Source organism: Crassostrea angulata, chromosome 1 (genome assembly GCF_025612915.1).
Source record: "Crassostrea angulata isolate pt1a10 chromosome 1, ASM2561291v2, whole genome shotgun sequence".
NCBI classification, from domain to species: Eukaryota; Metazoa; Mollusca; class Bivalvia; order Ostreida; family Ostreidae; genus Magallana; species Magallana angulata.
This window is the reverse complement of record NC_069111.1, coordinates 53,118,403-53,136,836: the sequence shown is the minus strand read 5'-3', so window position 1 is coordinate 53,136,836 and position 18,434 is coordinate 53,118,403. Positions and strand designations below refer to the sequence as shown.

Below are 18,434 nucleotides of genomic sequence, written 5' to 3'. Positions count from 1 at the left end.
GTGTGTTATAGACCTTACATGGTAGTGTTATTCTTCACTTTCAAAAAAGTAGGTCAATGACCTACTTTTTGAGTTAATAGCCATTTAATATTTTTTGAAAGTTTAAGAAAAATCCATAAAAATTTTACTTTATGAATGAGATTTTCTTAATTGTGAAAATAATACAAATTTCTTAACTCTTTAACAAATGAAATACAGTTTATGAATGGTAGTGACATTAAATAGATACAAAGCATATAGTTTTCATTCACAATTTTTATAGATATTCTAGTCCGAATTTCCTCTATCAGTTTTCAAATTACTACCCATTTTTGATTCAATATAACACAAAACTGAATGATGAAAATGCTTAAACATTTATAGTATTAAACGAAGTATATTGACCTTTCTCTGATGGCATAAAATTTATATGAGGTCAATGGTCAAAATTTTGAGATATGCATGTCTTTTATCATTTTTAGGCATTTTTCAATAGTTTTGTAGTGTGTTCCATACGATTATCTAAACGAAAAAGCAAGATAAAACCAACAAAAATATGCAAAATTATGTTGACTTACAAATAAAATCTTAACTTTAAATATTACAGTACTACCAAAAATATTTAAGTGGAAAAGAAAATCTGAAAAATTTAGTCCGATTTTCCTTTGTTTTGCTTAAAGTCAAACTTTGTCAGAGCCTAATAATAGTTTAGTAAAAATATCGATTGTTATGTCAATAATAATTTATTTCATAAATACTTTTTGTATTTAAAACAAATTTTTCTCATGAAATTGAACTTTATAACAATCCGGATTTGAGAACTCAAACCCTGAGTAAACAACGTCCTTAAAGGGACCTAGACACTTCTTCAGATTAAATTTGTTATATATATATGTTTGTATAAAATAGTTTACTTGTGTTCTTTGAATGATTCACCAAAGAAGATGAGGGAATAAGATGGCGCAAATGCTCATTCGGTTTAGTTGTTTAATACAATTTTGAATTTTTTTTAATCCCAATTAAATCCATTCAAATATATTATGATACAAGTTTACAAGAGCACAATTTCTAACTATATTCAGTTTGTAATATATTTAACAAAAATAAAAGGGAAAAAAATACTGCCAGAAATGTTGGTGGTATCAAACCCGTAATATAAAAACCCTAGATATATAAGATTATTTTATGTCAGGCACTCTAGCCATTGAGTCATTTCAGACACAACAAAGTAGGCTGTTTAAATATTATGTGCGATTTTAACCACGAATTTACGGATTTGTATTATTATTTTTTCAAAACGTTCAATTGTTGGGATACAATTTGTAATGTATAGTTGGTCATCTCTCCACGTTTTTGTTGATTGAAATCAGTTTGTTTTCCATTCTACTACAGTTATTGCCAAGATCAAAGAGATGCCGCGGACATTATTCTCCAATATACCACGAACGTCATCAGTAAATTATCAGATCAGAAATACTTATTTGTCTCGCAATGATCATGAAAGTACAACTTCAAACCGTAAAAAATTTAAAACCATGTCAATTTCACGTGTTAGTTCCAGTCAAAACGATGTGTATTGCCTCAAATGTTTTTTTTAAAAGATCAATGCAGCTGTTCCTAGGACCTCCCTAGCACATCTTCACTGCGTGTTTTTACATTTAAAATATATAACGTGTAGTAGTTATAATCGTATTAAAGTGCCCTTAAAATGTTAGGAATATAACTCAAAGATATTTTATAAATAAGTGAAGAGTATTAAAAATCCCAAGAAAAAATTCTGTCGTCTGCATGTAATTCCTTTGATCGATACACATGTAAACATTACTAACATAACCGCTGGGGTTACACGGAACAGCCGTCAAAATGACCTAGATCGTCTCTCTTTAGGAAAACGATCTGTAGAAATACTGGGCTGTTAGTAGAATAGAAATAAAGTTCTTGTTTTCGTGAATGTTGCAGGATAACCTCCTCGGTCTCGAAATGTTGTTTAAAATATAAATGCCTCGGCTAACGCCTCGGCTTTTATATTTAAAAACAACATTTCTCAACCTCGGAGGTTATTCTGCAACATTCACGATAACTCGTACTTTATTTCTTAAATAGACCTTATTTAGACTATGAGAAAAATATAGAGCACAAACCCACTCTATTGAAAAAAATGCCTTGACGTTCTAAAAACTGACAGTATTTGTAGGTTTTGATATATATACGCTTGTTTGAGTCAACATATTCCAAGTATTGAATATATTCATAGGTTAAAAATCAATAATATGTAAAATATATATTGTTTTAGATGATTTTTTTTTAAATTATCAGATTTATTGATATTTTAATTTTTCATTAGCTTGTTTCCGTGTATGGGCATTTTGCACGCCTTATCCACCCATCGTCTTTGGAAGTTAGCCAAATAAAGTTACATGTATAAGCAATATACAACGGAATTTGGAATTTCAAATTTTTATCTTGGAATTTCCAATTTCAAACTGGATTTTTTCAACTTTAAAGTTGATTTTTCCAATTCTAAATATGGATTTTCCAATTTTAACCTTGGAATTTCCAACTTTAAATGTTGGAATTTCCAACTTTAATCTTGAAATTTTATAAACTTTAAAGTTGATTTTTCCACTTTAAAGTTGCATTTTTCCATTTTTATTTTCGAATTTTAAACTTTGCTATTGCGATAAGTATTCAAATTCAATTAGCTTATTTCATGTCAAATTTCAATTTTTTGTGATGTGACCCCTACTTTCTTTACTTTAATATGAGATATTAAATTTATGTCTATTTGTATGCAAAGCTTTTGAAAAATGACATTACTATCATTTTTTTTATTAGCGTTATAATTTGATAGCTCCAAAATTTTGCAACAATCTTTATATTTGCTATTTCATTCATTATGCACTGACATTTGAAGCCATTAGTAAGACAAACTTTGACTTGGATATTACTTTTATAGTCACTGTTCAACTTCATACTGTATTAAAATCATAACTTATAAGAGTCCAAACTATGAATATTTGTTTGATTTCTTCAAATAATTAATTTCCTTGCCAAATTTTAGCAATAATTTCACGAAAATTATCATTTCTGATTGGGGCCCCATATTTCCAAAAATGCCATGTGACATGGGTCACAAATAAAATAAATGAACATTTAGGTCCCCATCTTTACATTCGAGAGCTTTTCGGATGATTGACATTACTAGTATTTCAGGCGCCAACCTCCTTAAATCTGCACGGTCTGTTAGTGAATGTTTGATCAGCAGCGGAAATCAAAATTCATTTCTTATAGAGAGTTAGCTCTCTTGGTTAATGCGAATGTACTAATCCTTCACAATGTAATTGTTGTAGGCTATATATTTTCTCTTCATTGTAAATACAGTTTATTGATAATAGCGAGCGCAGCTCGCCGGCGCGCAGCGCCGGTGAGCGAAGCGAGCTCTAACAACCAGTGTGCGCTGGAAAAAGAACGAGCTACCTACAGTTCATCAAACAAAAATGTTTGTCTACGTCCTATAATGCTCTCTAATGTTTTCACCCGTGGTGCTATGCCAAAAATGGCCGACATTTAACTAGTAATTTACGGTGTCTTAATGTTTGAAGACAGGTTTTGACTACCGCACAAGTTTTGGCGAGACACAAGAGATTTGTAACAAACATCCATACCTTCGTATTGAGTCGAGATGTGTATACGTAAACAAAGACAAAAAAAGTCAAGGAAAACGTCACAGTGCTCTCGCGCTATATTTCCCGCGATAAAATTAAAGGTGGATCAAACATCTGTAATGAGTGTACTATAGCTATTTCAGTATAGACTGCGATACCTTCCTCATTGACATATGATTTGGTTTTTTTAATATAGAGATTAGATAAATATATACTAGCAAGAGCCATACTTTACTGTCATATCGATCCATTTTTAAGCTAATTGTGCATGCATGTACAGTAGGCAGGTAAGTATATGAGTAGGGAGGAAATAAACAATAGGACATTTTGAACTAAATAAAAAGGAATAAAATGAAAAAATAAACAGTTTAAAAAATCATGCAGATATTGCATATAGTCAGACCATTAAATTTAGAAGTGGGAAATTACACACCTACAAACAGGGACCGCTCTCTTATTCTCTCTCTCTCTCTCTCTCTCTCTCTCTCTTTCTCTCTCTCTCTCTCTCTGCGTAGGGGGTTGCGCTGTATGTATCATAACCATTAAAATTATGTACCGAGTTTTACTTCCACCACGTTTTGCTTGATATTTCAATAATGGTAAATACCTTTGTGCTCAAACTACGTTCATCCACTAATATGAAAAATGTCCAGATTATCTATTTTGAAACGCCTCCTCTACCGCTTCAGGTTTCAATACACATGCCAAAATTTAAAGTCTACTGAGATTTTGCATTGCAACAGCCATTAAGGTAGTCCTATACTCGGCACTAAATGGGCTCAATCATTAAAAGCTTAGCTTTAAATGATAAATATATACATTCTAGCAATACATATACAAAAGAAGATATGCATGTTTACATGCTAGTTTGTTTGTTATCACATCTCAGACGGGTGTACCCCCTTGCGAAAATTAGTGACAAATATGAAATTTGCCAGACGTCCGTTTTTCCTAAAAAAAATTTACCAATTTTGGGAAAATTAGAACTGAACATACAAAATAGAGTATAAATATTTATTTAAGCCATATCTCATCAATAATTTTGCGCAAATTTTTGTAAGTAAGTACGCTTTATGGACCTGATGTATCAAAATAGAATACAAAAAATGCAGTGCTAGTATCGCGTTTTGTAATTTTTTTACTATTTTATGGACTCAAACTTAAATTCATGGTGTTTATTCTATAGATTGACATCTAAGAAAAAAGATTTGGTAAAATAAATTATATGTTGACGGATTACTTTTCACGCTATAAGATCTAAACCAAGTAGACCCTGACGAAAAAAATCCGTAAAAATCACATTTTGCTACAGTTTTCTGCCTAGATCTGTCAACAATGTTAGATAGCATTTAAACATTAATTAATTGACGATTGATTAAATTCGAAATAGCTTCAGTCTCTAAATTTAAACCGGTTTTAGTAAAAGAAAAAAAAGTTTTCGGGGGGGGGGGGGGGGGCATCAAAACAAAGAAGATATAAGCATATCTGAGATCCTGGTTAATCAGAAACTTCGTATTTCATTTTACTTTAATAGAATCGAGTTTCTCAACATTAATCATTTCTATCTCTCATAGAATACATATACTACCGTTCTAATTGCGTGGACCCTGAGGTCCACGCAGAAAATATATAAGCGAGGTTAAACCGGATGCTATGGGGAAAATTCAGCCTGCGCATGAGCTGGTCTGGTTCCTGTACATAATGGGTAGCTCAGGGAACCAGGCTAACACAGGTTTATCTGAATCGGGATCGGGATTCCATGCCATATGCACATAATTATAAGTTAAAAGGCGCTGTAGTAGTAAAGTTGTCGGTAAACATTACAGAAACAAAGTATTCCTTTCAAAGAAATGATTGGCATGTGATATAAACTGTCAGTATTATGAAATAAGGTAATGTTATGCCGAAACTACAACATACATCAAATAACATAATTTCATGGTTTTGTTGTTTTCCGAATACACATGTAGCTTTACTTTTATAGAAGTACTTCCCGATTAAAATTATTTAAGTATGATTGAATAATTATGTGACTGTATATAATAGATGATTGAATAATTATGTCACTGTATAAAAGTTAAAATCTCAAGAAAAATGCATCAAAATATGAAAATGATTTACACAAAGCTGTCACTGCATAGTTAACAAAGTAGTGCGAAGCGTAATGTGTGCGCAAATAGTAGAATTCGCCGAATGCCTGATACTATACATGCAATCTTCAACCTTTAAATTCTGAGATTAAAAGTCAACTATACATACACATAATACAACGTACAAATTTAGTGGTGAAAAGCAGGGGGCTAGAGTCGGTGGAATCTGTGATAATCTTAAGGCTTTCACGTTTTCGTTGGAAACACATGCAAATGGTCCACGTATTGCAGTCCTTTTTTAAAGGACAGCAACTTGTTGCTTATTATTGCCATTGTTTACAACAGCGATGTAGAGCAAAATCAATACCGGGTATCTAAAACGCTTTGTAAAAGTCGAACCAATATTGTAAAATCCGTATTATGACGTAGTGCGATACTCGGACTACTTTAATAAGCCCGGATAATAACGTTAAAAAATTGAGCGAGGTATCCCAAGTATTTCCGAATGGAGAAAAGATGTAAACATTTCCCATTATAAATCTCCGTAAGAAAATTGTTTTCGTTCCTGTGAAATTTTATGAGTGAAAAGGGAAAATTGTTCAATGAAGGTATCTTGGATATTTTCCATTTCATTGATTTCAACTGTATTTCTTTCACAGGTATGTGTAATTTTATTAAAAATCATCAAAAAGCGATGGAAGCAATGACTTGGGACAGACTATAGTACCTTTGGCATACTTATTGTAGAGCAATACTCTCTCAAAAATTCTTTGACGCTCGTTGATACCTAAATAACACTAGGTTGACAATGATGCAAGGTATGTGTAATTCTTGCTGCGCTCGCCACAACAGTAGCACCGTAAAACATATTAAAGATCATTGTCGTTGTCATTATAAATTCGTTTAATTGATACACGCATGCTTCCATTGAATAATTTTGTTTAGTCAGGCAAGCTATTTATAAAGATATTACTTGTGCATGAATAACAGTGGATTACGCGAACAGTGTTATTTAAGGGAAACATTTGCTAGTGTAAATATAGGCTATTAAACGTATAATAATCCCCAATACGTTATTTCAAATATTATTAATTGGTATAAATAACTTTTAATAAATATTAACGTTTTGCGTTGTTTTTTACGTCTTGTATTTCGAAAATTATAGGTTGTAAACCAGCTTGCATATAGGGGATAGAAAAATAACAGCAAATATGTGCAATATAAAACACGTACTTCCAGTAACATAAAGTTCTATGTCGTAGGGACTTGAACCCCAGCCTTCCGAATTTCTTGCCATACATCGATAATAAACACGATCATCTCTATCAAAGTCTACCCGGTTGATGACAAGTTTGGGGTTAATCAGATCCAGAGAACTGCCATTGTACATCACATCTGATATGTTGAAGTCAAGTTTGTTTCTTTGCCATTTTGTTTCCAATATCGGAGGAAAACCAGAACTGTTCCTTATTATACAATTGATCTCCAAGTTTGACAGATAGGGTGTGGCATGCCAACCGGAAGGAGTAATCGTCAAAACAGGAGTACCTAATTGTGAAAGAAGAGATCGAATCAGTATTTGGTACTATATAATGTATTTCAGTAACAAGGGCAATTTAAAGAGAAGAAAAGAGTTAAGACAGAACAATTTTTACTCACGCAGAGTATGAATCACCTCCGTGTAGTTTGGACTGTAACTTCCGTAACTGATTGCATATAGTGTGACTGTGTAGTTTTTGTCAGGTTGGAATCTATTGGGGAGAGTAACTTCATTTGACCAGGAGGAAGAGTGTTGTTCTCCGTATTCATAATGAATAATAACAGAGTAGGAATCAACCTTTGTGTTGTTAATTGGCACAGTCCATTTCAGATGTAACTTTTCTGGATGAAAGCTGCTGTTGTGTTTGTCTATTTGACCGGGGGGTAAGGGAGCTAGAAATACAATCATCATATCAAAAATTAATAACCAGGAAGCATATTATAATAATAATATTTATGCTACTTTGTTACAGATATACTAAATGAATTCTAACTCATACCTAAGACCATTTGTTTTTCCTTGATGACAGTAAACAACTCCCCTGTGTGTCCGATTTTCACATTAGTTGAAAATATACAATAATATATGTTTCCATGGATGAATTCATATTGGAAGTTGAAGCGTGTCTGTTTGCCTACTGATGTATTCGTTATGGTTGTTCCGTTGCCGTCGATTATGCTTACGGTGTACTCCTGTATCAAATCAGAGTGCGACGAATTTTTCCATTCAAAATAAATCGATGACGCATTGATGATAGAGTTTACAATATTTGCCTCTAAATGATTTCCTGAAGAAAAAAAAGTAGTAAGCGTTTAGAGAGATGTATTGCAAAAGTTTGATTTAAAAAAATTTACAGTTGGTAATCCGTTCAAAAACTTTTAATCGAATAACTGTAATGCTTACTATATCTTTCACCAGAAAGACTATGTAAAAGAAATGCTTAAATTAGGACCACGATATGAATAATATCCAGTTTTAAACGCGTTTAAACCGCTTCAACATTATTTCCAATTTAGTTCACGTCATAAATATATTTACATTTATATCATAGCTGATCGTAGAACTTCTATATAATATCATTAGGATTTTAAGAAGTGATAGGAGTAAATACATTGTCTGTGATACGATGATCATTGTTACGGTAAGGCACGATAAACATATGTTAGACAACACGACTTGACATTATATCATTGCACGTTTAGATAAGATTACATGTACGCCTAGTAAAATTTAACCTAGGGTTTTTCTTTACAATAAAACAAGTACATAAAATATCATTAAAAAAAATAACATTTGCATTTTTGAGTTAAACATTCAATTCTTAGAAGTTACAACTTCTCTCAACTTATACTGTGGTTTCATTAATTTTCAAGGGCATCAATTTTCGTGGATAAAGTGAAAATCACAGTTGCAAGGATACGTAAATTCGTGGCCAATGACCCTATCAATACAAAAAGTTAATAAAAAATGCACTTCAATAAACATTTAATTTCGTGGATCAACTAAACAACGAAATCCACGAAAATTGGTATTCAACGAATATTGATGAAACCACAGTAGCTTATATATATATATATATATATATATATATATATATATATATATATATATATATATATATATATATATATATATATATGTATATATATATATATGGATCAAAATAACAAACCGTAATCTTTCCTATCTGAGGATGCATCTACACAAGTAACAGCATTTCCGGCATTTCGTTTTGATTTATTTAAAACAAGATTTAACTGATTTTTCTTTATACATGTACGTGTATATTCTAATGTAAAACATTTACTCCGTTCTCCCATTATGGCCCCACCATACCTCCAGATCATTATTTGAACAGGTTTGATTTTAATCTACATGCACCTGAGATTGCTCCCACTCATATCTCCTTTTGAGAAGGGACTTTTAATTTTAATAAATTTGAATTCCCTTTACACAAGGATGCTTCGTGCTAAGCTTAGATGAAATTGGCCAAGTCGGATTTGGGAAGAATTCGAAAATCTAAAAAGTCTACATAAAGAAAGACAGACAGAAGGGCAGATTGACACAGGACCGACATTAAAGGATCACTTGAGCTTACAGCTCATAGTTGAAATTATCTTGTTCCGACTTAAAACATATGTGAACATAAAGGAGGCTAATTATATATTATTTATGGAATTATTTGCTTTTACATGTACTTTTACGTTACATACTACCACTTTGCAAAATGACCGGTTAACGTTGTGCACCTATGTAGTGACTTCATAAAAACCATACCTGTTATGTACATAAATATCCATAACAATCACGGAAACACGTGTTTTGCCAAGAATTAATTGGGTATGTCTATTTTGGATATCGTATGGCTATATCTGTACATTGTTTACAGGTGAATAGGTTGAATCTTATTCATAAAAAGCGAATAAAGGTGGGTTTATGATACTAGCTCCTGTCAATTAGCAGAAAAATTCAAGCATTATATACTGTGAAGTGTCATGTCAACCCGTGCAAGATGTTGACCGTGTTATCAGTGAATCTCAAACTTATTAAGGAAAAAACTATCTTAAACAGTGTAGAAAGACATCAAGACATCAATGTCATTATTTTTCATTACCTCTTATTGTTATTTGAACTTTTCTCTATTTATTAAGCTGAACCATGCATTTAAAAGCAGTTTTTTTCTGTTAATTCATTAAGAGTTGGATGGTTTAGATTTAAGCCCTGTTAGTTTCAAATATATTAAAATCTATTTTATTTAAATAAGAAAAACAAAAACACTTTGAGTGGATGTCAATACATATCAAATAACATTTGAAGGAACATCAAAATTATTACGACGAACAAATTATTCACTGACTTCGTGTCATCTTTAAGCTTAATATAACATAATCATAAAAACTGTAGTCTTACTTACTTGGATAACAAGTTTGACCATAGGGATAATACAAATCATTACACAAACATGCACTGCTTGCACATTGTAGTAGTTTTCTTTCATCACATTCTCTAGTATGATTGCAGCTCTCATTGTACCCTAGAACTGTATAAATAGAAGACGAACGTAAATTTTCTAAACACTGTATGGCTTTGAAAATGTTGCAATATTTGATGTGTCTATTGCCGCATAACTTAGTGGGAATTCGAGAACGGGGAGTTCACGGTGGTAGTTAATAACTAATCTGTTGTCTCATCCCTCTTGCTTAGTTCTGATATCAGAACCATTTTAACAATGGAGTTTCACTAGGACAAACTACTCGTATCTATTTCATGCGTCAAAACAAGTTAAAAATTAGGCTGGTTTCAAATGAAATATACACCGACTGCGAAGTCTTAGCTCAAAAGCCAGACCAATCTTGATTTCAGAAAGCAATGGCTGAGTGTCCTACATTGGAAAAGACATGTCTACGTCACATTGCTGTTTGACACCAACTACACAAAGTCCAAGATCTTGTTAAACTGGTTCTATCATATATTCAAGGGATAGGCTTTTCTCTTCAATATTTATTTACAACTCTTTGAATTATTGGCACTTCAATTATTCTAGATCCAGACAAGGTTAGGACAATAAAATAAATACTATAGTACCCGAAAAAATGATGAAAATTTTAGATATTACAATACAAACTTTAGATCTCTTTCTTAGAGATTTAAAAATCCTACCAAAAAGGTAAGACTTGGTTTTATAAATACAAAAATCACCTATGATATCATTGGTTCAATCTAAAAGAACATATCATTCAGGTGTACCAAATGCCTTTTATTCTTCTTGATTGATAACGTAACTGTCTTTCACGATAGATTCAGAATACTTTAACCTTCTGTGTTTTATTATCATTTATCAAACCAATTTGACAGAAACTTTTCCTCCCAATTTCTGATACCCAAGAGCTTATAAAACAGATTTCATAAATCTCGTTCATTCTTTTTGTCAAAAGTGTACACAGTTTCTAGACTACAGTCGCATTAGGAGCGATCATCATGTATATTGCCGTATAAATATGATCTGACGTTTTCAAGACTACTGATTACTGATCCTTGACTACATTAATCTCCCTCGATATTTTACTACCATTCAACGCCCTGGATCATAACGTTAATATTCATCTCTACGCTAAAACAGGATTAAGGTGGTACTTCAAAACTTTAGAATATCAAGCCTGACAAATGGCTCCTTAGCATAATTTTTACTATTCTATGATATATAAACATTGCTTTTTAAGTGTCACTCCTCGCTCAACAAACTTTTCTTAATCAAATTAAAGGTCGATCTGCGTCAGTATAAATTGTGGTCAATAACCATTGAATTCCATGAATTATTTTTCTTTGATAAAAATAAAGCATACCTCCGTATATATGCTGAAGTTGGAGCGTAGTGCTTGAACACCAGCCGTTAGAAATTCTGACTTGTAGACGGTACTCTCCTATGTCATCGAAGTCTGCATTGTTTATCACAAGTTGAATTGGAGGCAACGTAGTTGTATTTCGATATTTGGCTGTATTAGTGTCAATACTTTTCAGTACAACACCGTTACTTATTTTTTGCCAACGTCCATCAGTGGGGTATTCCAATTTGGCTTCAACTGACCCTTGAAATTGAACTTTCTTCCCATAATCTGCGTAAAGGATTTCTGGAGCAAGTATGATGACCGGGCAAGCTAGAAAGATATCTCTGGTGTGAACAGGGTTAGCTTTTACCAACACATGGTTTTCAAATTCTTGCTCTTAATAATAATTATAACACAATTCAGAATTGTCTGTTAAAAAGACCATTCATTTCAAAACAAAAATGTTATTAAAGAAAATTATAGAAATGAATTTGAAGACATAATTAACAAATAAAATGTATTTGTGCTAAAAAAAAAAAAGAAGACATAATTTTCATATTTCTTACAAAGAGCACTTGCTGTTATATAAGGCTCTAGAGTTGTCGTCACACCGGGTGTAATGTCTTGCCGTCCTGTTGTACCTTTGATACAAATTGTCAGAAGGAATATGAATCCAGTCAGGCCATATGTTGACTTCTCGCAATGCAGAGACATATTGGTAATTTTTTTTTACATTCTATTTCTCATCTGCACTGTGTTGTAGACGCTTAAAGCTACTTTCCAAAACGTATACTTTTGAACAGTAAAAACGAGGTAAAGCTGAAATATATAATTGACTAGATAATATCCCGTGCAAGCGCGGGAATGAACACTTAGTCTTTGCACATTAATATGAAACAATGCTTAATATGTTTAACAATATATTTTGCTCATTTTCCCATAAAACGGGTCGAGAGGAATGGGGGGGGGGGGGTGTCCAGAGTTGATCATTTCTTGAACGTAACATTAAAAATACCCCCAAAGAGCCTTGACCACCCCCTCCCGGCAGAGTCAAATAACCGTCGGACCACCCCCCCCCCCCCCAACAAAAAAAAAATTGCGGACGGAGTTTGGAAATCTAAAATCAACTCAATTGGATGATACATACATGTACGTGGACTTTCTATTGAAGGAGGGAATTCGAAAAAAATACAAACTTGTATTTTATTCCAAACCAGTGCGTGGGTATTAGTGCGTCGTTTTTCTAAATTTTGTTCTTTAGGTCAATTTGTACTATGATAATTTTCATCACTGTTCCAAATAAGATTTTCAGAATAAAGGTTGTTTTGAAAAAAAAATCCCCATTCAACTTCCCCCTTTTATTTATACATCAATACATCATTTTTCATATAGCCGCAGGACACAATTTGTTTATTGTTTACAAACTAATGTATAAGGTTTCCTACTAATCTGTTCGGGTATAAAAATTTATGAAATTAAAAAACGTTAAAGCTGCTTAGTCCGATTTTTTTGTTATTACAGTATCAAATAATTTTCCATACAAACCATATATCTTAAAAAGTTATTGATGACTTTTTCTATTTATACCAGCAAAATCGGTCCCCTTTCAAAGTTGGAAATATTCAAAGTAAATAAAAATAATTCTTTTTGGGCAAACGAAAAAACAAACCAAAATGCATCATGGGAATGTTTAGTAAAGGGAACCGTTTAGTTTCGTCCCTCGAATTATTGGGGTGATTCAACCCGCATGCTATGCATCGATTGTAAACAAAGCAAACTTTAGAAATATTGGCGAACAAAACGTACACACATTTATTTGTAATTTGCCTTAACATTACCCCTTTATTTATAGCGATGTCAAAAGTTCTAACACAGCCATACACGTCTCGACGTCAGGGGTGAATTTTATCCTGAGGCGAAATAACGCAATAATCTACTATGTCGTTTGTTTTGTTAACACATTTTGTACATAATATTTTTCATTTAAATTTGGCTTAATTGACTGAAAAAAAAACTACTACAAATGTGTATTATTATACATAAACTAAGCATAACCATCGTTTAAAAGCGTGCACAAAATTTGATATAAAATCGGACAAAGCAGCTTTAATGTATGCATATTTATTGCATATTTTGAATTAAAGTTGTCAGACCCATAGTATCTGGTTAACTCGCCATAGACTTTCCGCCATGACGTTAATTAGTTGGCACGGTACAGTTTTTTTATACAATTCATTGTAGCCAAGGGATGCATGTCTTCGGAACTCTGTAACTAGAATTTCCTCAGTTCCCATTCAGCACAAATACCTTTAATTCACTCTTTATAAGGCCAATTACCAATTTCTGAAGAAAATTACTAGTCAAAACCTGTAAAATTCTCTACATACTGGTTTACGTATATGAGATTTTGACCCTTTCATATTTTGTTAATTTTTCATGATTTTTTTTTTAGCTTTTTAAACCTCCCTCAGCTAATTCCCTGCAGATGGTTGACCTTCCGTACCGCGTGCATGTTGCACTATCACATGTCAGAAACTTACTGGTGTGTAGTTTACATTGTCCCGTCTACGTACTTTTCGGGGTTTTTTACCTTCCATCTGTAACTTGCAATTTCACTGTGTAAAGTCAACACAACAGTCATAGCCGTAGATTTTGCTTTTTACTTCTGATTCTCATGTACCTAACATATGGGGCCTACATATTGCATATCAATTTCAACAAGAGACACCCTTCTAACTAATGGTAATCATTAAAAATCATTTCATGAATTTTAGCAACACTCATAAGCCTTCAAGTAGAGCAACTCTCAATTTTACAAAAATTTTGACTGGGTACTTTATCCGAATTTGTCCCTTGCTACCTAAATCAAACCGCGTTCATCGGCACCTGTACTGGAATGTTCTGTGCATCAAAACTAAAATCGCATACTATAGAATTGTTCCATTTTATTGCTAACTTTTTTTGTATGAACCAAATATGTCCTATCTAAACTATCTGCTCGTCCTAAACTGTTCGCCATGATCTATTAGTCAACCCGCGTTCTTGGTTACCCCGTTCTTAAAAGTTCTATCTCATTATCTCACAAGAGTTCTTGCTTTGCAGGCATTCTATACATCAAAACTAAAATCGCGCATTCAATAAACCATTTACCTTATCTTTGTTATTTAACGTTTGTCAAATCTAAACTTCTATGTGAACTTTTAGTAAGTTTCCAGAAAATGTATACTCTTTACGTAATCATAAAATATTTTTTTCATTGCAAGCATATATTTTGATGCAAACTCTCACTGATTGTGAATTGGATCAGCCAAAGCGTGTCCACCACATTACTCTCATTTTTGTAATTTCTGGTTGGTTTATCGAAAATGCATGTAGGTTTTCAAATTTTTTTAGAATAATTATTTATTATGTAAAAATCAATTATAGCTTACGGACATCATCACACGTGTAGAAACACCAAAGGTGTAATAAGCAAGTACTCTGGTGCAGGCATTTTTTAGTTAATTTGCAAATTGTCTTAACATATAAGTACAGATTGTTGCCATGCTTGGTAAGTGTTATATTTGATAAAAAAAAAAGAAGCAGATCTAATAAACGTAAGTTAATAAAATATGTAAAGTATTTAAAGATAAAAGTATAACTAATGTGCAATTTACCAATTTCAACTACAATTAGCTGTTAAAACTGTTAAAGTATCGACACGATGCAAACGAAATACATTTAAATATAGTTCCAGCCTAAAAAAAACCCTGATTTAAAAACACAATTTTGCTTGATATTTGTCTGAAAATAACAAGTAGTACATCACAGTCTGCTCTCTTTCAAAACACCCAAAAATCGAGTACTGAAACAGTTGAAATTAAACAAGTTTTTTTGGTAAGGAACCATAAAGAAAAGAAAAAAAAACACAAAAAAGTAACGAGGAAACATCAACTAACATTACCTGCGCTTTAGCTGTCATAACCCAAATGATATTCATAAGACTCTATATATTTTCATATTATTGGGACTCAAGAATAATGCATACAATCTCATATGAATAAAAATATCATTCAAAACATTGTATTACTTAACAAACCTTTTGAATGTTCTCTCTAGTTTGACTTCCCTTAAAATGACATACTATCTCATTTTACGAGGCGATATTGCGCAAAGTAACCAATCGCTGGAGAGCTGATAAAGGCACCTATGAGAGAATCGTACCTATCGCAATTAGGTAAGGAAAACGAAACCTTGGACTTAGTTCTTTTACACGGACAAGTCAGTGAGGACGAAATTGAAAAATCAAAAAGGGTTTTAATTCTATATTCCAAAATACAGTGTTATAGTGTTCTTGTCTATTCAATACGTAAAGCATATTCTTTATTACACATTTAATCTTGTTATGCTTACTACCACGCTTTTTTAACAACGTTGTTCCATTTGAAAAGTTATAGTTAACCATAACCCCCCCCCCCCCCCCAAAAAAAAATTGGATCTTTAAATGTATTTGATATGAAACGCGTCAACTGCCATATATTAATATAAAAATATTTATGCTGATACCTTGACATGATTATACTTTGCCGTAACACGCTGTATCTTCACAATACTCATATCAACTAAGCATTAAGAAACTGATTATTTATTATGCAGATAGAAGACAGAAAGACCGAATCTACACAATTGAATTAATAATGGCGTAATCTTATAGTTAAACCAAATCAATGTTTTGTTTTGATAAATACTAGTAATTATTTTAAGTATCATCTAGAAGGACAAAGTATCGGCGTATGATGAATATTTGATATTTGACAGGGTTTTGTTTATATAAACAAATATGAAAAGACCTTACGCAATAATTATAGATAGGTTAATTTAAAATATTAAATGGAGTGAGCAGTATCCTTCTTATCAAAACGTATCGTATAGCTGCGGCGTTTGTAGTACACAACGTAATCTGACAATTGTCATTTTAATAATATATTAAATTTATTCTAATACTCTGCCTTAATGGTTATACTATACTATGTTACATACTAAGTAATGTTTTGATTAGTTGATATCTCCTTTGAAAGCCACCCTTCCTTGTTTGTGATGAGATTTACGTGCCTCGTAGAAACTGTACGTGAGTTTTAAATAAAACCATTTAGACATTTTATTTGTATTTCTGGACGAATAAATCTTTAAATGTAAAAATCGATATATTGCTAGACATTCAAGAACAAGGATAAAACATTCATAAGACTGTTTCAAAACACGGGAAGGATTATTTTGTCATTAAATCTTATCTTGATAAATGGCTACGCATTATAAGATTATTGAAACTGCACCAGGAAGTGATAGGGAACTGGCGTTATCTTAGTATCCAATACTGAACTTCGAAAATTGCTGGTAAAAGCTGCGTAGAATAAAATCTAACAAAACAAAATACATGTGCAACATACTTTATAAAAAACAAACCAGTCCAATAGAGTATTGTATTGCATATATAGAGCAAATATTAAGTTACTGAACAACAAAAACAATTTGTTATCAAATGTTTTATTTGTGAAAACAAGCTATCTTAAACAATAAATGCTTTTTGGTGTCATGCAGGTATAAATATAATGTGTTCTTCAAAAAAAAAAAATGTGTCATTTTCTCTGCTATAATATTACATTTTTAAATGTGTGAAACACTAAGAAAGCATTTTTTGTGTATATTATTTAATTTACACCCATCTCTGAATCATACAATTCAGCTTTTCATTGAAAGTAAGAAATTAATATATCAGAAAAAACTGAAACACAGTGTGTTAGACAATTTTTTTTTATGACAGTGCAAGGAAATAGTTAAAGGCCTCTGCTCCTTTACTTAATACGTTTATTTTGCAAAGAGGTGAAAGACTAAAGATAAAACCAGGAGGTCTTAAGTGTGTATATAAAGAAACTTTTTAGACGGAAGCTCTATGAGCCTCCTCTATTGCTTACGGTCAGCTTGCATGTGATGTTGATAATGAACTTGATGGATTCGGCGGACAAAATTTGCAATGTTCGCTTAGGATTCATATTTCAACATTATTATTAAAATGAATATCTTATTTGCGATAACAAAATAAACATTAAATAGAACTATACATATGGCAATTAATAAACAAAATTTCTCTCGTAAATTTTTGGTCTTTTGGTCCATACGTTAAATTCCCAGCAAGTATGAATATGCATGAGTTTAAGAATATTGATAATGTTTTGGGTTCACAAGCAATGGTGTGTAATCATGTAGCGGCTATTTATACTTATTATACTGCCTCCTGTTTTTGACGTCAAATAATGAGGCATCGAGTGTTGACCAAAATATTGAATAAGTATGAGATTCAATGAATAAACATGGCGTGGGTTTTTTCTGTTTCGTATATTACTTGCACATTATCAATTAATCTCCCGCAGAAACTTTTCTTTCTATGTATAACTACTACCCCCCGCCCCCGACATCGATCCAATCAATTGATCATTCAACAAGTTGAGCCACTGCTATGTGAAGCTGGAATATATTCCCCCGTGTACTGTCAACCGTGATCGTAGTATGGCATATTTTCGTTTAGTTTTACTTAACTTAATTTTTTCGATTACCTTCGTTAATTTTGGCAATAATCAGTAAAGCGTTGGCATACCTACTAAACCTAATATAATGACAATGGAACATATAAATTAAACATCCAGATCTCACACTTTAACACAAAACCCCACAGTCAGTGGGTGCATTGGTAGAGTACCTAGGCCACGTGCGGTGAGGCTCGATTAATCCTGCATGTCTGGCCACCGCTGTGGGAAGTCACTGTGTTTTTGCAAGCTGATAAGAATACTGCGCGTAAAAA

General features: G+C 32.4%; 1 protein-coding gene across 2 annotated transcripts in view; it reads right to left on the bottom strand.

The window, feature by feature from the left end:
- Positions 1-15,702, bottom strand: part of LOC128174520 (uncharacterized) — a 56,676-nt gene extending 40,974 nt beyond the window's left edge. For both annotated transcript variants that reach the window (XM_052840059.1, XM_052840065.1), the window contains exons 1-7: positions 15,678-15,702; positions 12,166-12,418; positions 11,618-11,929; positions 10,189-10,314; positions 7,774-8,061; positions 7,394-7,666; positions 6,968-7,282 (exon numbers count right to left, since the gene is read on the bottom strand). In XM_052840059.1, the coding sequence (XP_052696019.1) occupies positions 6,968-7,282; positions 7,394-7,666; positions 7,774-8,061; positions 10,189-10,314; positions 11,618-11,929; positions 12,166-12,313 (1,462 nt within the window). In that variant the 5' untranslated portion in view covers positions 12,314-12,418; positions 15,678-15,702. The remainder of the gene's footprint in view (positions 1-6,967; positions 7,283-7,393; positions 7,667-7,773; positions 8,062-10,188; positions 10,315-11,617; positions 11,930-12,165; positions 12,419-15,677) is intronic.
- Positions 15,703-18,434: the final 2,732 nt, after the last annotated feature.